Source organism: Hemitrygon akajei, chromosome 10, assembly GCF_048418815.1.
Source record: "Hemitrygon akajei chromosome 10, sHemAka1.3, whole genome shotgun sequence".
Classification (NCBI taxonomy): Eukaryota; Metazoa; Chordata; class Chondrichthyes; order Myliobatiformes; family Dasyatidae; genus Hemitrygon; species Hemitrygon akajei.
Window position 1 is genome coordinate 122,052,468 of NC_133133.1, and position 22,894 is coordinate 122,075,361.

Genomic DNA, 22,894 nt, shown 5'->3' on the forward strand with positions numbered 1-22,894 from the left:
TAGACATCAGTGGGAATTAAACCCCGAGTGGTGATCGTTGGTACTGTACAATTATTGTGCTAACTGCTATGTTAAGGTACTACCTGAAGTGCCTTGTTTATTAAAATATTCCAGGGGAATAATGTATTATGCTGGTCAGCCTTTCTAAATAGGATCTAAATAGTATTCATTATACAGGGGTGTTTTTCAAGATTGGTAACTGCAGCAAAACTCCATTAATCTGGCAAATCTGGACTTTGGTGGTGCTGGATTGTCAGGTTTACTGGACCACTATAAGTTATTTCTGTCAGTGCCCCAAACACATCTGACACACAGGTTCAACTTGAAATGGTGATAAATTTATTTTGCCCCAACAGATGCTGCTTGACTGCTTATTTCCTCCAGCAGTTCCATTTTAATTTAGTTTATTCATATGGTACTCAATGTTACAAATTGTCCAGTGAACCAGTTTAATTTTAAAGGGAGCCTGGTAACCTGGACCCTAAGAGTGAAGAGGGAGTACATAAACCATGGTGCCAGCAAGTGAAAAAGGATTGCTGCAACTAGAAACTCTTGAGTGAAAGTGAAGTGCAGGAACGGGGCTCCAGTGAGTGGAAAGGATACATGAATAGGTTCCACAAGAATATTGTGAAATATCGTATTGGCTTTGTCATCAATAAACCCATTTCCAATCTTCATTTCTATTGAAATTGGTAGGTGATTGTCCAGAATCAGAATTAACTCTCTCATCTCTGTAGGTGCAAGCAACTTAAAGCATGCAAAATGTAGGTGAGTTTTGGGCATTGTATTTTTCAGTCATACTGACAGACATATTTTATTGATCCCGAAGGAAATTGGGTTTCATTACAGCCACACCAACCAAGAATAGTGAGGAAATATAGCAATATAAAACCACAAATAATGAAATAATAAGTTAATCATGCCAAGTGGAAATAAGTCCAGGACCAGCCTATTGGCACAGGGTGTCTGACACTCCGAGGGAGGAGATGTAAAGATTGATGGCCGCAGGTAGGAATGACTTCCTATGACGCTCCATGGTCTCAGAGAGCTCTTTTTGACCAATTTTGGGAGCAGATGTTGAAAATAAAATTGTTTTTCTCAAAGTAGTATTTCTTATGCCTTAAGAGATCATGTGACTTTGGATGAGAAGACAAAAGGATAAAGGAGGAAATGTTGGCTATTTGAGCCCTTGAGATTGCTCTGCCAATTATCAGATCATGTTTAAAATTCTATCTCAAATTCTTATTTCTGAACTAAATATTCCTAAATTTATTCTGTTAATTTGCACTATGGTAGTATGAGATAATTTTAACAGATAAATTGTAATTTATCTTATTTTATGTACCATAAAAAAATTGTGGTTCCAACTTTTTTTTCAGTGGAAATCGTAAAGGAGAAAAACCATACATTAAAGGAGCATCTTGTACCTATTGTGGGGCAGACTTCTGCAGGGATAATTATGCAGTAAGTTAAGAAGTCAAATAGATTTATCTTTTTTTCCTGTTAATTTCAGCAGCTTGTTTGACTGGCTCATTTTTCTTTCTATTGTCAGGTGATCCAGATCAGGAAGAAATCAGTCATATGTTTTATTAATTAATGTAAATATCTTATTCCCAGTAATGTTAGAGTTATTATGGCAAATAATTTATGTATCTTTTATTTTTACAGAATATCCTAATTGGAAACCAGATTTTGGATCAGCCTCCATTTTGTTGTCAAAATGTCTACTGCTGCTTATGTCTATTATTATTATATACATCTTATAATATATTTCCCATACAACTTCCATATGTTTTATTGATCTTTCATTCCTAGTTTTCCTTTGCTTCATAATTCAGTGACATCTTTACATAATTGATGAATTTGAAGCTTTTCAACTTATATTTGTAAAATATTCCAGTTTTTTTTACTGAATTAAGCTAATATATTCAAATTACCATTTTTACCATTTCTTTTTATCACCTTATAGTATTAAAATTTAAACTATTGAAGGAGCTAATAAAAACAGCAGAATATAAACTACATCCAGCATTACAATTAATTCTATAGGGATAGCTAACAAGATTATAAACATATTTGTAACTTCTGCCATTTTCAGCATGTTAATATATTCTCAAAATTACATTGCATATTGTGTCATCTCAACATTTGAGACCTTGTGCTTAAGAAATTCAACTCTATTCACTTCAGCCAACTAAAATGGAGAAAAACTACTGGTGCCAGTGGCTTTGCTCATTTGGATCTATTTTATATCTTGTTGAAATAGGAGCTAGATAGGTATCTTATGGATAGGGGAATCAAGGGATATGGGGACAAGGCAGGAACCGGGTATTGATAGTAGATGATCAGCCATGATCGCAGAATGGCGGTGCAGGCTCGAAGGGCCCAATGGTCTATTGTCTATTGTCTATTGAAATAATCCCAAAACCCTCATAACATCTGAAGGACATAATTACATTCTGGACAACTTCAATCTGTAAGAAATAAAATGTTTTGTATAGTTCACCAAGTTAAAGCAACCATAATTTGCCAGTCAACCGTCATGCTGTACAAGGTATAACTGTATTCAGGTTATGTACTTATGTTTTGTACCAAACAACCTAAACAATGTAGGTAATGGAAATTTTAAATACAAATAGAACATTTTGGAAATACTCAGAATATCAGCAGCATTTGGCAGAGAGGAAAATAATTAGCAAAATTTAAGATTGCAAGGTCAACTTGGGTTGTTAACCCTGCTACTACTCCCACAATTATAGCCCAACTTGGTAAGTATTTCCATCAATTTCTGTAATTATTTAATATTTGATTTGTTCCTTTTTTGTCTAATGTGCTGTAATATCAAATAGTTATTTGTTTAAAGAAGGGTTTCAATGGACAAAAATGTATATATCTGCCTTATTCAATTCTCATTAAGGTTTTTGCTTTATGTTTTCAATCAAGTATTTTAAAGAGCCTTCGGTAAATGCATGTAAGAAATTGTTTGCTCCTCATCATAACTGCTGAGTATTTAATTTGCTTGTGAGATTGAAAATTTACATTTGAGACTGGCAGTGTGAGGATGGATTAGACTTTTAAATTAACAATTTTTGAATTTCTGCAGGCATTGTATTATATTTGTGTTAAATAAGTATATCAAATGTATTAGAAAAACAAAGACCATAACTAAAATCCATAATGGGATTCCAATAGAAATTGCTAAGTTCAAATTTTCTGTTCAATTCAGAGATTTTTCAGACAGGCACACATCTTTCCTGACAGTTTCTGTCATAGAAGTCCGATCTAATAGTGATCACCACACAATGTTTGAGAGGCTGTCTGCAATATATTGTATTTTGTATTGATTGCTTCCTTCATGAAATGCAAAGTCTCCCTCATTTAGAATTTCATGTGGATATAAGTTGTCATATATGATTTCAAGTATTTTCTCATCTTAATTTTAATTTCTATTAATTGAACAACAATTCCAATTATTGTTGAATTATTTCTTTATATCCCATAGCTATTAATAAATTACATATTTTACATTGGCTATAAAGCAATATTCTCTAATCTGTTTCAGATAGAAGTGCTTCATTACAATCCTTTCTCTTCATTGTTTAAAAATATAATTTGAAACTAGCTAAAATAAAATTATATTTTGGACTTTCTAGTAGAAAAATTGAGTGTTTCTCTTGAAATCATAAGTCTTGTTCCTGTGGAAACATTATACACATATTATCTATTTGTGACTATCCTTGATGTCTCTCCTACATATTTTTACTTACCAATTTCCCTTGACAAGCTTTGCCATCTGAAGACTTGTTTGACTGATAAGATTATCTCTTTGGATCTATTTCATATCCCTTCTAATCTGATCTCAGAATCAGGTTTAATATCACTGACAACACACACAAAATGCCGGTGGAAGCATTTTCTGTGTGTTGTTTGAATTTCCAGCATCTGCAGATTTCCTCGTGTTTGCTCTTTAATATCACTGGCATATGTTGTGAAATTTGTTGTTTTGCTGCAGCAGTACCTAGCGATGCATAATTAAAAACTGTAAATTACAATAAGAAATTACAGTCGGCCCTCCTTATCCACGGGGGATTGTTTCCAGGACACCCCACGGATACCAAAAAACGCGGATGCTCAAGTCCCCTATATAAAATGGCATAGTATTTGCATATAACCTATGCACATCCTCCCATATACTTTAAATCATCTCTAGATTACTTATAATACCTAATACAATGTAAATGCTATGTAAATAGTTGTTATACTGTATTGTTTAGGAAATAGTGACAAGAAAAAAAAATCTGTACACGAGACGCTAGGCGAACAATGCTCAAACGACGAGTGCTGGAGAGAGAACTTCTGGGTTTTCCCGATTCACGGTTGGTTGAATCCACGCATGCAGAACCCATGGATAAGGAGGGCCGAGTGTGTGTGTGTGTATGCGTGTCTATAGTTACGTACACACAACCCTGTAAAAGTATCAGCAACAATAGAACACACCTGGAGTCTGGTTTTGCTGTTAACAAAACACTATTTTATTAGCAGCTACGTCATATAGTAACTTAAACCAGATAAATCAAGAGTTAACGGTGTTATGCATATACAGGTGTAAGTATATAAATCCCCAAACTTCTTCAAGCTTAGGTGGTAAGTGAAACAGTCTTGCACAGACAGACAGACAGACAGACATACTTTATTGATCCCGAGGGAAATTGGGTTTCGTTACAGCTGCACCAACCAAGAATAGTGTAGAAATATAGCAATGTAAAACCATAAATAATTAAATAATAATGAGTTAATTATGCCAAGTGGAAATAAGTCCAGGACCAGCCTATTGGCTCAGGGTGTCTGACACTCCGAGGGAGGATTTGTAAAGTTTGATGGCCGCAGGCAGACATGACTTCCTATGACTCTCAGTGTTACATCTCTGTGGAATGAGTCTCTGGCTGAATGTACTCCTGTGCCTAACCAGTACATTATGGAGTGGATTGGAGTCATTGTCCAAGATGGCATGCAACTTGGACAGCATCCTCTTTTCAGACACCACTGTCAGAGAGTCCCAACAACATCACTGGCCTTATGAATGAGTTTGTTGATTCTGTTGGTGTCTGCTACCCTCAGCCTGCTGCCCCAGCACACAACAGCAAACATGATAGCACTGGCCACCACAGACTCGTAGAACATCCTCAGCATCGTCCAGTAGATGTTCAAGGACCTCAGTCTTCTCAGGAAGTAGAGATGGCTCTGACCCTTCTTGTAGACAGCCTCACTTTGACCAGTCCAATTTATTGTCAATTCGTATCCCCAGATATTTGTAATCCTCCACCATGTCCACACTGACCCCTTGGATGGAAACAGGGGTTACCAGTGCCTTAGCCCTCCTCAGGTCCACCACCAGCTCCTTAGTCTTTTTCACATTAAGCTGCAGATGATTCTGCTCGCGCCATGTGACAAAGTTTCCCACCGTAGCCCTGTACTCAGCCTCACCTCCCTTGCTGATGCATCCAACTATGGCAGAGTCATCAGAAAACTTCTGAAGATGGCAAGACTCTGTGCAGTAGTTGAAGTCCGAGGTGTAGATGGTGAAGAGACAGGGAGACAGGACAGTCCTCTGTGGAGCCCCAGTGCTGCTGACCATGGTATGTATGCATGGCCATGTGCTGCTGACCATGGTATTGCAATGGTATGTAAGAAAAGTTCAGTTCAAATGCACAGGTTAATTAATGCAAGATGTTTGTAACCCAAAGGCGAATGTTGTGAGATTATGTCGATATTCCACAGATTCCACAACAGCAATACAAAATAACAATAGCAGTAGGTTTTATCTCCGAAGTTGTTTCACTCCACACACGAAGTATCACCGACAGTGATCTTCAACGAATATCCTTTCAACACAAGTACCACACCCAAATTCAGCTACGGGACATCTCAAAGTGGTGGCCACAGGATACTCAAACAGAATCCACTTATGGATTATCACCAACAGTAGTTTATCACAAAGGGAACCACCACCCAGGCAAGGGTCGACACACCAGTAGATTCCATGAGGTTACCCCAACCACACAACGTGATAGCCACTTATCCAATTCCACGATATACAAAATAACTCCAACAGTGATTTGCCACAGGAGTGCCTTTCTTCAGTGAACTACCACACCTAGACAAAAGGGTAAACACACATGTGGTATTCACAAAGGTTTTCCCCTCACCAGAGAACCCACTTCTGTGGATTAACTTTTGTAGCCGAATGGAAACAAACTCACCCTCCCGGGCTACTTAGAGAGAGTCCCTTATCAATACTCTGGATCAACCTGAACTCACCCCTTTTGGGCTACTGAAAGTTTAAACCAGCGACCGACTCACTGGTGTCTTTCATTGACCGAATCCATCTTGACTCTGAGCTGTGTGTGTCTGATTGTCCTTGTAAAAAGTAAACAAGCTGCAGAGAAACCATGACATCAATTGTCCATCAAATAACTCCACCCCTCTCCACCATAGTAACCAGGCAACTCTGCAGTCAGTAGAGATCCAAGTGTCCAAAAGTCAGTCTCATTCTCCCGGTGTTTTAAAGTGACAGTCAGCTGAAAAAATGAACCTTAGGGGTACATAACTATACAAAATTTAAATTAAATAAGTAGCACAATGAGTGCAAAAAAGGAAAAGAAAGCTAAATAGTGAGGTTGTGTACATAGGTTCACTGGACATTCAGAAATGGAAGAAGCTGTTGCTGAAGAAGCTGTTGCTGAAAAGTTGAGTGTCAGTCTGTCTTCGGGCTGTATACACCTCCTTGATGGTTGCAATGAAAAGAGGACATATCATGGGTGATGAGTATCAAAATATTCAATTGGTTTTGAATCAGAATCAGGTTTATTATCAAGGACATATGTTAAACTTGTTTTGAAGCAGCAGTACAGTGCAATACATAAAATTACTGTAAGTTACAATAAGAAATATAAAAAACAAATTTGTACACAAAGAAGGCAAAAGAGTGAGGTGGTGTTCCTGGACCGTTCAGATTATCAGACAATGGAAGGGAAGAAGGTGTTTCTAAAACATTCAACATGTGTTTCAGGCTCCTGTATCTCCTCTCTAATGGTTAGGCAGCATCTCCACCTAACAAAGCCATGCTGATCATGTCTGATTGTGATTGAAGTACAGCATGGAATAGGCACTGCTTGCCCTTTAAGCTGTGCCACCCAGCAACCCCCGACTTAACCGTAGCCTAATTATATGACAACTTACAATGGCCTATTAACCTACTAATCATTACATCTTTGGACTGTAGGAGGAAACCAGAGCACCCAGAGAAAACCTATGCATTCTATGGGGTGGATGTATAGACTCCTTACAGTTAATATTGGAATTGAACTCCAAAACCCTGAGCTAGAAACATAGAAAACCTACAGCACAATACAGGCCCTTCCACCCACCATGCTGTGCTGTACATGTAATTACTTTAGAAATTACTGTACCGAAGTTTACTCATAATCCTCTATTTTTCTAAGCTCTATGTACTGTTACGAATGTGCAGCAACTCTGAGGGGCTGAAGGGTACAGAGTCGCCCCCTCCTTTTTGAGAAGCGCCGGATCGCTATTAATTCGGGTCTGGGACCCAGGAAATGAGAGAGAATCCACAAGGTTTGGAATGTGTCCTGGCCTCAGCGAAGAGGATTTTTGGCATCTCAGGGAGTTAATACTGATTGAGGAATTTAAAGGTTGTGTTTCGGATGATATCCAGATGTATTTGAATGAGAAGTCGAATAAGTCCATCTCCGAATTTGCTAGGTTCGCAGATGAATATGCCCTAACCCACAAGACAAAGTTTTCCTCGAATAAAAGTTACCAGAGAGACCGTGGGAACGGTAGAGAAAGCCCGCCGGCTGAGGCAGAGATCCTGCCGGGAGCTAGTGGTAAAATTAAGGAGGAGGAAAGGCAAGACGGCAGGAGAGGTCCTGGCTTGACCTGTTTTAATTGTGGAAAGGTGGGTCATATTGCATCTAAGTGCCTTACTCCGAGGAAGGAGACAGGAAAATGGAAAGCAGCAGTCCCTACAGGATGTGTTGTGGTGATCAGTAAATCGACGAGAGAGCCCCAGTAGACAGAGTACGAGAAGGGTCTGAGAAATGTATTTCAGAAGGAACCATGTCTGTGAGAGAGGGAGACCCACCAGTTCCAGTGTGGATCTGGAGAGACATGGGAGCTGAGCTGTCATTGATTAGCAGTAAGGTACTGGATTTTGGTCGCAAGACTGGAGAGGTGGCTTTGAGAGGCATAGGAAAAGGGATAGAAGCGGTGCCCTTGCATAGGATCATTATAAATTGTGAGCTGGTATCTGGACCAGTTGAAATAGGGGTGCGATCAGAATTCCCGAGAACTGACGTAGACGTCCTTCTGGGTAACGATTTAGCTGGTGGTGACGTTTGGTCGGCCATGGAGCAGACGAGCCAGCCTGTAAGTGTTGAGGTCCCGCCCCTAGATTCCAAGATCTATCCGGCATGCGCGATCACTCGCAGCATGTCGAGAAAGGCAGCTGAGAACGAGACCAGTTTAAATCCGACCAGTATCGATTTGGCCGAGACGTTTTTACCGACCCTGTACCAAGAGGGTTTAGAGGGTGGTAAAACGGAGAATAGGAAAGTGAAAGAGAGTAAAGAAGGGGAGGTAGACCTGCCGTTAGCTAGGAGGAAATTTATAGAGGCACGGAGTAAAGATGAGAAACAGATAAGGCTGTTAAAAGGTCCAGGGTTGGACATGGATGATCTGTCTGGTTTGGCAGAACTGTTTGAAGAAGTTGAAAATTCTAAAGGTGTTCCCGATAATGAAATGAGGGCAGTCCTAGATGAAAAGGATGCCATTACCTTGAAGAAGTCTGCTGGGTTGGCAGATGAGGTTGTTTCAGCCCGCGGGGTTGAGTTTACTCCGGAAGGGAGTTGCCCAGAGAGTAACTGGGAGGATCAGGGGAATTTAGAATTTGAAAAGGGTACGGGTATTGAAAGCCTGGAAGAGGCAGATGTCCCATTTGAGTGTGTTCAAGATGTGGATGCACATGGTACTGAACCTAGTAATGGAGCTCAGAAAAAGTCTGAGGTATTTGATTCAGTTGAAAAGGAATGCAGTCCTTGTGGGTCAGATGGACTTGGTTCAGTGAAGAAAGGGTTAACCTTGGTAATAGTGGGAAGTGAGAATTCCCAGTTGTTTGTGCTCGAAGGTGTGTTAAAAGTTAGTGAGGAGATAAAAGGTGGTGAGGTGAATATTATTATTGAAGGAAAAGGGAAAAGTGTAGTTCCTAAATTGAATGAAGAACATTTAAAGTCTGGATTGATGTCAGAAGCAGCAACCAGGCTGCAGAGACAATGGCTTGGTAACACAGTGCCTGCGAATCAATTACAGGTTGATTTGGAATGTAAAGGTGCCCCACACGCTATTGTTATTCAAGAGTGTGCTGTGAAGAGGCCGAATTTGAAATGCTGTTTGGAAAAAGGGAGATCGCTTGCAGAGTTTAAACTGAAAACTCATGCTAACAACTTGCTTAAAATTAAAGAATTGTGTAGAAATTCGGAAAATGGTCTAAGTTTGGAACACATTGTTGATAAAATAACTCCTATGAAAGGAGCATGTGAAAGCCTATTCCACACTAGTATACAAGTTAACCACGTGGGAGTTAACTGGAAAAGGGGCGAGGGTTGACAGGATGCCATTTTAAATAACAGGATCCAGTTTTAAGGGATTTCGACAAAGCATGTGATTAATAAAGACAACCCCCATGGAAGATTGACTGTTAAGTTTGAAAGTAAAACAAAGATTAGTATTTGCATGAACTTTTGTAATATACACGTAAGCTAAGATCACCACTCTTTAGTTTTTGTTTGCTGAAGGAAAGGAATAAAAATAGGTAGTTATTAAATTGGAGTCTGATGCTACAAGAATTTATTAAGGTACAAGATGTTAAGATATTAAAGGAAGTGACAATGTAATCGCTAACTGTTTAGATGCTGAATTGAATGTATAACTGTATTACTCTATAATGCAAAAAAAAACTCTTTTGTATTGTGTTAGATTCTGAAATCCTGTAAGACTCTGTATTAATTAATTTTTACCTGTTGGTAAAAATCTTAGAAGGAAGGGGGTGTTATGAATGTGCAGCAACTCTGAGGGGCCGAAGGGTACAGAGTCGCCCCCCTCCTTTTTGAGAATCGACAGATCGCTATTAATTTGGGTCTGGGACCCAGGAAATGAGAGAGAATCCACAAGGTTTGGAATGTGTCCTGGCCTCAGCAAAACAAAAACCCCTGATAACGGCTATTGTCTCTTGGAGACGGAATTGTGTATTGAGTACTGTACTATCCATTGAAGCCCTCAGGGGACGACCAGAGTGGGCTGGTTGAGGGATTGCATCATCCCAACCTGATTGACATCTGAGACCCCGTGAGTAAGGGTAAAAGAGGGTCTGGGGAACAACCCCTTCAGACGCACCAGGAGAAATGCTAGAAATCCCGTGACAGTGTTTAATAGCAACAGCCGGTGGGGGGCTCGTGTGCGTCCTTCCCTTACCTGGGATTGGCAGATCACCATGGAAGAACGGCTTTAGCTAAAGGAGAGGCCACAAGTGAACGGCCACACCAATGGGACTCCCGACGGATCGAAATCATAAAAAGGAAAGCCGGCAAGTTTCTAAAAATCTCTCTCTCTCCAACAAAAGGCTGCAGCCTGAATGAACTGAGTGACTTTTATATTTCCATCGGACAATACATTATCCCCTAGACAACGATAGATCTATTTCTTATTGATTATTATTATACCCGCACTTTTAGATTTAGTATTGACGACGTATATTATCTGTATGTTTGCATTGATATTATTTTTGTGTATTTTTACTAATAAATACTGTTAAAAATAGTACCATCAGACTTCAACGGACCTCTCTATCTTTGCTGGTAAGTGACCCAGTTACGGGGTTCATAACAGTACCTATTCAGGAGTTTCTTAAAAGACCTTATCGTATCTGCCTCTACCACCATCGCCAGCAGCCCATTCCACACACTCACCACTCTGCGTAAAAAACTCACCCCTGACATCTCCTCTGTACCTACTTCCAAGCACCTTAACACTGTGCCCTCTTGTGCTAGCCATTTCAGTCCTAGGAAAAAGCCTCTGACTATCCACATGATCAATGCCTGTCATCAACTTATGCACCTCTATCAGGTCACCTCTCATCCTCCACTGCTCCAAGGAAAAAATGCCGAGTTCATGCAACCTATTCTCATAAGGCATGCTCCCCAATCCAGGCAACATCCTTGTAAATCTCCTCTGCAAGCTTTCTATAGTTTCCACATCCTTTCTGTAGTGAGGTGACCAGAACTGAGCACAGTACTTCAAATGGGGTCTGACCAGGGTCCTATATAGCTGTAACATTACCTATCAGCTCCTGAACTCAATTCCACGGATGATGAAGGCCAATGCACTGTTTGCTTTCTTAACCACAGAGTCAACCTGTGCAGCAGCTTTGAGTGTCCAATGGACTCGAACCCCAAGATCCCTCTGATTCTCCATACTGCCAAGAGTCTTACCATTAATACTATATTCTGCCATCATATTTGACCTACCAAAAATGAACTACCTCACGCTTATCTAAGTTGAACTCCATTTGCCACCTTTCAGCCCAGTTTTGCATCCTATCAATGTCTTGCTGTAACCTCCAACAGCCCTCCACACCATCCACAACATCTCCAACATTTGCATCATCAGCAAATTTACTAACCCATGCCTCTCCTTCCTCATTCAGGTCATTTACAAAAATCACAAAGAGAAGGGGTCCCAGAACAGTTCCCTGAGGCACACCACTGGCCACTGACTTTGATGCAGAATATGATCTGTCTGCAACCACCCTTTGCCTTCTGTAGGCAATCCAATTCTGGATCCACAAAGCAAGGTCCTCTTGGACCCCATGCCTCCTTACTTTCTCAATAAGCCTTGCATGGGGTACTTTATCAAATGCCTTGCTGAAATCCATATACACCACATCCACTGCTCTACCTTCATCAATGTGTTTAGTCACATCTTCAAAACTTCAATCAGGCTTGTAAGGCACGACCTGCCTTTGACAAACCCATGCTGACTATTGCTAATCATATTATGCCTCTCCAAATGTTCATAACTCCTGACTGTCAGAATCTTTTCCATCAACTTACCAACCACAGAAGTAAGACTCACTGGTCTATAATTTCTTGGGCTATCTCTAATCCCTTTCTTGAATAAGGGAACAACATCTGCAACCCTCCAATCTTCTGGAACCTCTTTCGTCCCCACTGATGATGCAAAAATCATTGCCAGAGGCTCAACAATCTCCCTCGCCTCCCACAGCAGCCTGGGGTACATCTCATCCGGTCCTAGAGACTTATCCAACTTTATGCTTTCCAAAAGCTCCAGCACATCCTCTTTCTTAATGTCTATATGATCAAGCTTTTCAATCTGCTGTAAGTCATCCTTACAATCGCCAGGATGCTTTTCAGTAGTGAATACTGAAGCAGAGTATTCATTAAGTACCTCTGCTATCTCCTCCAGTTGCATACACACTTTTCCACTGTCACACTTGATTGCTCCTATTCTCTCACGCGTTATCCTCTTGCTCTTCACATACCTGTAGAATGCCTTGGGGTTTTCCTTAATCCTGCTTGCCAAGGCCTTCTCATGGCCCCTTCTGGCTCTCCTAATTTCATTCTTAAGCTCCTTCCAGTTAGCCTAATAATCTTATAGATCTCTATCATTACATAGTTTTTTGAACCTTTCGTAAGCATTTCTTTTCTTCTTGACTAGATTTTCAACAGCCTTAATACACCATGGTTCCTGTACCCTACCATCCTTTCCTTGTCTCAGTGGAACATACCTATGCAAAATGCCCGCAAGTATGACCTGAACATTTGCCACATTTCTGCTGTACATTTCCCTGAGAACATCTGTTCCCAATTTATGCTTTCAAGTTCCTGCCTGATAGCCTCATATTTCCCCTTACTCCAATTAAACACTTTCCTAACTTGTCTGTTCCTATCCCTCTCCAATGCTATGGTAAAGGAGATAGAATTGTGATCACTATCTCCAAAATGCTCTCTCAGTGAGAGATGTGACACCTGACCAGGTTCTTTTCCCAATACCAGATCAAGTACAGCCTCTCCTCTTGTAGGCTTATCTACATATTAGGTCAGGGAACTTCCCTGAACACACCCAACAAACTCCACCCCATCTAAACCCCTTGCTCTAGGAAAATGCCACACAATATTTGGTAAATTAAAATCTCCCACCATAACCTTTCCAGAATCTGTCTCCGTATCTTCTCCTCGATGTTCCTGCTACTATTGTGTCTATAAAAAACACCCAGTAGTTATTGACCTCTTCCTGTTTCTAACTTCCACCCACAGAGACTCAGTAGACAATCCCTCCATGACTACCTCCTTTTCTGCAGCCGTGACACTATCTCTGCGCAGCAGCGCCACGCACCCCCCCCCTCCCTTTGCTTCCTTCCCTGTCCTTTCTGAAACATTTAAAGCCTGGCACTCAAAGTAACCATTCCTGCCCCTGAGCTATCTAAGTCTCTGTAATGGCCACAACATCATAGCTCCAAGTACTGATCCATGCTCTAAGCTCATCCGCTTTGTTCATGATGCTTCTTGTATTAAAAGAGACACATCTCAAACCATCGGTCTGAGCGCATCCCATCTCTATCACTTTCCTATCCTCCCTCTCGCACTGTCTACATGCTTTCTCTATTTGTCAGCCCCTATCTCTTCAGTTCAGTTCCGATCCCCCCAGCAATTCTAGTTTAAACTAGGATATTGGTCCCCCTCAGATTCAAGTGTAACCTGTACTTCTTGTACAGGTCACGCCTGCCCCAAAAGAGGTCCAATGATCTAGAAATCTGAATCCTTGCCCCCTGCTCCAATCCCTCAGCCACGCATTTATCTTTCACCTCACTATTCCCATACTCACTGTCACGTGGCACAGACAGTAATCCCGAGATTGCTACCTTTGAGGTCCTGCCTCTTAAATTCCTTGTAGTCTGTTTTCAGGACATGATCTATTTTCCTACCTATGTTGTTGGTACCACTATGTACCACGACCTCTGGCTGTTCACCTTCCCACTTCAGGATATCATGGACAAGATCAGAAACATCCTGGACCCTGGCACCTGGGAGGCAAACTACAATCTGTGTTGCTTTCCTGCGTCCACAGAATCACGTGTTGGACCCCTAGAGTCCTCTATTACTTCTGCCTTCTTCCTTTCCCTGCCGTACTGAGCCACGGGGCCAGACTCTCTGCCAGAAGTGCGACCACTATTTCTTCTCCCAGGTAGGTTGCCCCTCCCAATGGTACTCAAACAAGAGTACCTATTGTTAAGAGGGATAGCTACAGGGGTACTCTCTAGTATCTGACCCTTGCCCTCCCCTCTCCTGACTGTGACCCACTTATCTATCTCCCGAGGTCCCAGTGTGACGTACAGTGGACAAATGCTCTCGAAGCTCCCTTTTTAAATAACCACCACCAACCTGCGAGAAAACCCTCTTGGTAAAGCTCTGTTGACACCGCTGTAATTACATTGTGCTAACTACTATACTACTGTGGCACCTTGCCTTTTTACAGTAATTTTACCAAGATGTTTGACCCACTGGTCTGAAATTAGTTAGTTTATACATGCTGTACTTGAATAAAGTTACCTCGATTTTGTTCAGCTTTGACAATCACTTTGACTCGCTGACCCCTAGTTATATAAACTTCCACATATGAAAATTACCTCCCTGGTGTGTCTATTCACATTAAAATACAGAACATAAAACAATACAGCCCAGGAACAGGCCTTTCCACTCATGATGTTGTGCCAAATTAATTAAGTACTTTCCTTATAGAAGGCAGCATCCTGGTGAATCTTTTTTGCATCCTGTCCAAAGCCTCCACATTCTTCCTATGAGGAAATCAGTATTGAATGCAAAACTCCAGATGCAGCCCAAATAGAATTTTAAAAAGCTGCAATGTAACTTCTTGACTCTCGAACTTAGTGCCTCAACTAAGGCAAGTGCACCATATTCCTCCTTTACCACCCTAACAACTTGTGCAGCCACTTTCAGGGAGCTATGAACTTGGCCACCATTTAATGGAGGCTTTAATTAATTCAAATATTGTTAATATTTTCCACTTAAAGGAAAATATTCTCAGACTATTAAAGTAACAGAACTCTTTCATCCCAAGAACCATTCTGCTAAATAATTTCCTCATTCTCCAAGGATCCTGAATAAGTAATGTCATGCAAGTGAAATTGTCAGAGTAGTGATGTTATTACAAATGCATGGAAGCTTAAATTGTGGTTTTACAGTAGTTTAAAAAGTTAGGGCAGACTTAGATTTTGCTATGACAGTTATGACGCCACCTCAACAGGTCCTTCATTATTAATGTTGCTACAGCAAAGAGAATATTGGCAATGTCACAGAACTCTTAGCAATTGAGTGGGTTGTATCAGTATGCTTGAAACTTGTGCCAATAACATAAAAGGATTTCAGCATCACCCTTGCATCATTGATGAATTACAGAATTGTTGGCAACGTGGCTGCCCTGAATCAGTTAAATTGTAGCCTCACTTTCACCTGCTGTCCAAGGCTTTGTGGACATCCCGTGAATCTAAGTTCACGTCTAGGTTTATTGTTCTCGGACGCAAACGAATTCCATGAACATTAACTTCTTGCAGCTTGAATGCTACGTGGAGACGAGTCAGGATTAGTGTGCAAGGAGAAGGAAAATACAATTGACAGAATGAACCCTCAGAACACTCCACTGCCATCCAACCATCTGGGAGGTTGTCTTGGTGCAAAGATGAAACAAATGGCAATATTGCCTGTGAAAAGAGTCTACGAGGGTATCACGACGATCGAAGCCGTGATGCACCCGGCGCCATTGAGCGACGCTTCGCATCGGGTGCGGGCCGCGGCGCTCGCGACGCCGGGGAGAGCGCGCTCGTCATGGCTGCCCGCCGGTGGCTTGTGTTCGCTCTCTGCGCGCCGCTGCCGTGCTGGGGCCTGCTGCCCTCCATCACCGACCCCAGTTTTATCGAGGACTGTGTGAACGAGCACAACAAGTATCGTTCGCAGGTGAACCCGACGGCAAACAAGATGTTCAAATTGGTAACGGTGGGGGTGGGGTAAGGAAAGATCGAGAACGAACCGGTGGTTTGCGCGGGAACCGGCGACGCCGAGCTTTTCGAAATCAGTGAGTGGAAAGAGGATAAAAACATAGAAAACCTACAGCACAATACAGGCCCTTCGGTTGTCTCGAACATGTCCCTACCCTAGAAATTACTAGGCTTACCAAAAGCACTCTATTTTTCTAAGCGTCATGTATCTATCCAAAAGTCTCTTAAAAGGTCCTATCGTATCCGCCTCCACCACCATTACCGGCAGCCCATTCCACACACTCGCCACTCTCTGCGTAAAAAACATACCCCTGACATCTCCTCTGTACCTACTCCCCAGCACCTTAACCTATGTCCTCTTGTGGCAACCATTTCAGCCCTGAGAAAAAGCCTCAGACAATCCATACTATCAGGTCACCTCTCATCCTCCATGGCTCCAAGGAGAAAAGACCAAGTTCACTCAACCTATCCTCATAAGACATGCTCCCCAATCCAGGCAACATCCTCGTAAATCTCCTCTGCACCCTTTCTATGGCTTCCACATCCTTCCTGTAGTGAGGCAATCAAAACTGAGCGCAGTACTCCAAGTGGGGTCTGACTAGGGTCCTATATAGCTACAACATTACCTCTTGGCTCTTAAATTCAATTCTATGATTGATGAAGACCAAGACACCATATGCCTTCTTAACCACTGTGTCAACCTGCGCTGCTGCTTTGGACGTCCTATGGACTCGGACCCCAAGATCCCTCTGATGCTCCACACTGCCAAGAGTCTTACCATTAATACTATATCCTGCCATCATATTTGACCTACCAAAATGAACCACCTCACACTTATCTGGGTTGAACTCCATCTGCCACTTCTCAGCCCAGTTTTGCATCCTATCAATGTCCCGCTGCAACTGCTGACAGCCCTCCACACTATCCACAACACCTCCAACATTAGTGTCACCAGCAAACTTACTAACCCATCCCTCCACTTCCTCATCCAGGTCACTTATAAAAGTCTTAAAGAGTAAGGGTTCCAGAACAGATCCCTGAGGCACTCCACTGGTGACCGACCTCCATGCAAAATATGACCCGTCTACAGCCATTCTTTGCCTTCTATGGCAAGCCAGTTCTGGATCCACAAAGCAATGTCCCCTTGGATCCCATGCCTCCTTACTTTCCCAATAAGCCTTGCATGGGGTACCTTATCAAATGCCTTGCTGAAATCCATATACACGACATCTACTGCTCTTCCTTTATCAATACGTTTAGTCACATCCTCAAAAAATTCAATCAGGCTCGTAAGGCACAACCTGCCCTTGACAAAGCTGTGCTGACTATTCCTATTCATATTATACCTCTCCAAATGTTCATAAATCCTGCCTCTGAGGATCTTCTCCATCAACTTACCAACCACAGAAGTAAGACTCATTGGTCTATAATTTCCTTGTCTATCTCTACTCCCTTTCTTGAATAAAGGAACAACATTCGCAACCCTCCAATCCTCTAGAACCTCTCCTGTCCCTATTGATGCAAAGATCATACGCAACAAAATTATAACTACTTAAAACTGGAAATGCTCAGTAGGTCTCCCAGTATTTACGGAGAGAGGGAGTCAGTGTGTCATGCTGATTTGCTGTCATAATTCTGAGGCAGAAAATTGTGACGTGGAAACGGGAGGCTGTTCAGCCCCTCTAACCTGTGCCTTTATTTAGTAGAACAGTATTTAACGTCATGCGACAAAGTAATTATAGCATAATATATGTGTTCTTATATATTTTAGCATTATATTATATAAAATTTTCATAGTCACTGCTAAATTGCTCTCATTGCAAACTCAAATCTTGCCAAACCTCACCTCCATCTCCTTTCATGTTGCTGTTCAATGTAAGGGGTTTGGATTCAGGCTAGTTTTAGACCAGAAGATATAGGAGCAGAATTAGGTCATTTGGACTACTGTGTCTGCTTCGCCATTTCATCATGGGTGATCTATTTTCCCTCTCAGCCCCAATCTCCTGCCTTCTCCCCATATACTTTAATGCCCTGACTAATCAAGAATCTATCAACCTCTGCTTTAAATATACCCAATGGCTTGGCCTCTATGGCCACCCCTGTGGCAATGAATTCTGTAGATTCACCACTCTGGCTAAAGAGTGATTTACACCATGGTGCAATGACATTCCTTGCTAATCCAAAGCTCACAGAGTAAACTGTGTACAAGGTGATAATAAATACAACAATGATAAGGAACAAGACACCCAAATTTCCAATACTCATTCTACATAGAAATACACTGCTGCTGAAAGGTTAGTTTTTTCTTTTTAGCACACTGTCATGTTCGGACTACCCAACCAGTTGGTTGTTATCTTCATATGTTAACACAGATTGTCTTCTGACCTAATAAATTGCAAGAATGTATCCCCATCTGTGTAATCCATAACCACTGGAGTCAAAATGTTATTCTGGCCAGTCCAATGGTACACTTTATATAAAAAATGGCAGAACTGCCCAGAGTACTTCAGATCTAACCTGGCTTTTGTATTGTGTTATTCCCTAGCTACTTTATACGAAAATAAATTAATTATGATGAAGCCGTTGATGCCTTTTCGGGGTCTTTCTTTCCTTTGACTTCACACTTGATTACTGATATACTGCCTTAATTTTCATGCTGAGAGGTGATCATGCTGATAGACTGCCTTCTCCATATTGGATCAAAGTTCAGGTTCTCAAACACCTCCAGTCTAATTTGAACCTATCTCAACCAACCAGAAAGAAATCATGTCAGTCTTCAGGTCAAAGTACATTTATTATCAAAGTGTGTATATGTTTGGAAATACTACTTTGAGATTTGTTTCCTTGCAGGCATTTACAGGAAAATATAGAAATACAATAGAATTTATGAAGACACCTGGTGTGCAAAAGAAGACAAATTGTGCAAATAAAATTTTAAAAATACGAAGAATAAGAGATGTAGAGTCCTTGAAAGTGACTTTCTTGTTGTAGAATTAGTTCAGAGTTCTGGCGAGTGAAGTTAATCCATGCCGTTTCAGGAGTCTGATGATTGTAGGCTAATTAATGTTCCTGAACCTGGTGATGTGGAACGTAAGGATCACGCACCTCCTGCCGATGGTAGGAGCGTGATCTGTGTGGTGGGGGTTTTCCATGATGGATGCTGCTTTCTTGTGGAAGTACTCCATGTAAATTTGCTGAATGTTGTGGAGGGCTATCTCTATGGTGAACGGGGCTGAATGCACCATTCTAGAAACAGAAAACTTACAGCACAGTACAGGCCCTTTGGCCCACAAGGCTGTGCCGAACATGTCCTTACCTTAGAAATTACCTAGGGTTACCCATAGCACTCTATTTTTTGAGCTCCATTTACCTGTCCAGGAGTCTCTTAAAAGACCCTATTATATCTGCCTCTACCACCGTTGCCGGCAGCCCATTCCACACACTAACCACTCTCTGCGTAAAAAGCTTACCCCTGACATGTCCTCTGTACCTACTTCCAAGCACCTTAAAACCATGCCCTCTTGTGCTAGCCATTTCAGCCCTGGGAAAAAGCCTCTGACTATCCACAGGATCAATGCCTCTCATCAACTTTTGCACCTCTATCAGGTCACCTTTCAGCCTCCTTCGCTCCAAGGAGAAAAGGCCGAGTTCACTCAACCTATTCTCATAAGGCACGCTCCCCAATCCAGGCAACATCCTTTTAAATCTCCTCTGCGTCCTTTCTATGGTTTCCAAATCCTTCCCATAGTGAGGCGACCAGAACTGAGCACAGTACTTCAAGTGGGGTCTGACTAAGGTCCTATATAGCTGCAACATTACCTCTCGGCTCCTAAACTCAATCGCACAATTGATGAAGGTCAATGCACCATATGCTTTCTTAACCACAGAGTCAACCTGCGCAGCAGCTTTAAGTGTCTTATGGACTCAGACCCCAAGATCCCTCTGATCCTCCACATTGCCAAGAGTTTTACCATTAATACTATATTCTGCCATCATATTTAACCTACCAACATGAACCACCTCACACTTATCTGGGTTGAACTCCATCTGCCACTTCTCAGCCCAGTTTTGCATCCTATCAATGTCGCGCTATAACCTCTGTGGCATTTTCTGTACCTAATAATTGGTATTTCCACTATAGGCTGTGATGCATCCAGTTAGGATACTGTTCATCGATAGAAGCCTATCATTGTTTTTGGTAGCATGCTGCATAGACACAAACTTCTGAGAAAGTGAGGCACTGTCGTGCCTTCTTCATGATAGATAGCAATTATGTGGTGGTCCCAGGATAAGTCCTCTGATGTGATAACACAAGGGACATACTGATGTCCAAGTATCTCATCAGCTTGACCAGACCCCATCTTCCCAAAACTGGTGTCTTTACCATTAACTTAGTTTTAGAGTTACATTTCAGAGACTTATCATTTTCAACATTAATCAAAGCTAAATACCATAAATAGAAGCAGGTGCACTTAAGTACCATTTACTTGGTTTATATAGAACATAGAACAGTGCAGTAGAAGAACAGGCCCTTCGACCCACAATGTTGTGCTGAATCAAATAAATTAGTAATCAAGTTGAAAACTAAACTAATCTTTTCTGCCTACATATCCTTACATTTTCCTCGCATTCATGTGCCTTTGTAAATGACTCTTAAAGGTCCATATGTATCTGCTTCTAACACTACTCTGGGCAGCACATTCCAGACACCCACCACTCTATGTTTAAAAAAACTTGACCCTCACATCTTCTTTGAAATTACCCCCTCTCACCTTAAATGCATGTGCTGTGGTACGGAATTACATTTTTCAACCTTGGGAAAAGATACTGTTTATCTATGCCCCTCATAATCTTATAAATCTCTATCAGACCTCCCCTCAGCCTCTGCTGATCCAGAGAAAAGAATCCAAGTTGAACCTCTTGTTATAGTATGCCTTTGAATCCAGGCAGCATAATGGTAAACAACTTCTACACCCTCTCCAAAGCCTCGTCATTGTTCTATAATGGGGTGATCAGAACTGAATACAGTATTCCAGATGTGGCCTAACTAAACTTTTATAAAGATGCAACATAAGTTCCTGCCATTTTTGTACTCACTGCCTCCACAATTAAAGGCAAACATGCCATATACTTTCTTAACTACGTGCTGTACCTTATCAACTGTGTTGTCACTTTCAGGGAGCTATGAACTTGGGATGACAAAATCCCTCTGCTTCTCAATGCTGTTTACCTTTGTCTCTCTGCCAATCACTTATTTGATCCTATTCATAAAGTGTGAAATGAAGGGTGTCATCCATTTGCCTCTACCTTGCAGATGCACTGTAACGGCACCGGATGCTGGTTATGCTGTGAAACTTGGAGCTTGACTTCTTTCAAGTATTGATACTTCCTGAATATGTCTGGCCTGGAGAAGGAAATGTTTTATTTCCACTCACATATGTTGGGTTTTCCCATGCCATTATTTACAGTATCCCATTCATTTATTCATTAGTAAATATTGATAATCATTGACACTTGTCTCCCAAGGAATGCATTATCGTTTGTCAGTAGATGGCTACTGAAACCAACCTGGAATTTCAGATATAGCTGCAACCTGCAACTTGGACATGTATTGAATGGATAAGTCGACAATCCATCACAGGCAAATCCATTGAGAGCATTAACATGGAACGTTGCCATAGAAAAGCATTATACATCACCAAGGAGACATATCACCCAAGCTCGCTATTGCCATCAGGAAGGATGTACAAAAGCCTTCATCCCACATCACCAAGTTCGGGAACATTTAGTACTGTTCAACCATCAAACTTCTGAACTGGTGTGGATAACTCACCTCAACTTGAACTGATTCTACAACCTAGAGACTCAATTTTAAGGAATCTACAATTCACATTCTCAGTAGAACATATAACAGTACAGTACAGGAACAGGCCATTTGGCTCACAATGTTGTGCCGATCCAGCTAAAAAGCAGATCAAAAATACCCAAACCCCTTCTACTTACACCATGTTCATATCCTTCCATTCTCCTTATTTGCACTGTCTTCTTTTGCACATTGGTTGCTTTTTTATGCATAGTTGATCATGTATGTTATTGTGTTTCTTCATTTTCCTTTAAATGCCTGCAAGTGTTATGAGTGATGAACAGTTCTGATGGACAATGGGGTGCAGAGTTACCCATCCCCCCCCTGAGAATCACGAACCATTACTGTTGCTATGCTGCTCATGAGAGAGAGAGATGAAAACATGCAAGAACATCTGCTATAGATAAGAGAGGGGAGAAAGACTTGTTGATTTACTGTATTATGACTTCTGCAAGGGTTATTTATCTTCTACCATTTTGCCCATTAACATTCCTCAGTGGACTGCAGGAGTGGGCTGGTTTGATGGTCACAGTCATTCAAAATTGATTGATAGCTGAGACCCCGTGAGTAGGGATAAAGGACAGGTCTGGAGAGACACCCTTCAGACACACCAGTGGACACTGATTGAGTGTTGGAACCCACAGGAAAGGTGGGGGCATCGGAGACCGAACCAGAAGATCGGTCAGTTAAACTCACAGTGTTATAGCAGGGCTGGTGGGGACTTGTGTGTGTGTCCACTCATGCCAGAGTGACGAGTCCACCACAGAAGAACGGTCTAGCTGAACGACAGAGGGGTCATAACTGAATGACCACAAAGATACGACGGATTAAGAAAGCAAAGGAAGGTTTGGCTGCAGTAGCTGATA

At 41.5% G+C, this 22,894-nt stretch overlaps 1 protein-coding gene across 1 annotated transcript in view; it reads left to right on the top strand.

The window, feature by feature from the left end:
• The first annotated feature begins 12,889 nt into the window (after positions 1-12,889).
• LOC140734010 (GLIPR1-like protein 1) overlaps positions 12,890-22,894 on the top strand; it is a 33,484-nt gene continuing 23,479 nt past the window's right edge. The window contains exons 1-2 of the mRNA XM_073057588.1: positions 12,890-12,899; positions 15,850-16,157. Of these exons, the coding sequence (XP_072913689.1) occupies positions 12,890-12,899; positions 15,850-16,157 (318 nt within the window). The remainder of the gene's footprint in view (positions 12,900-15,849; positions 16,158-22,894) is intronic.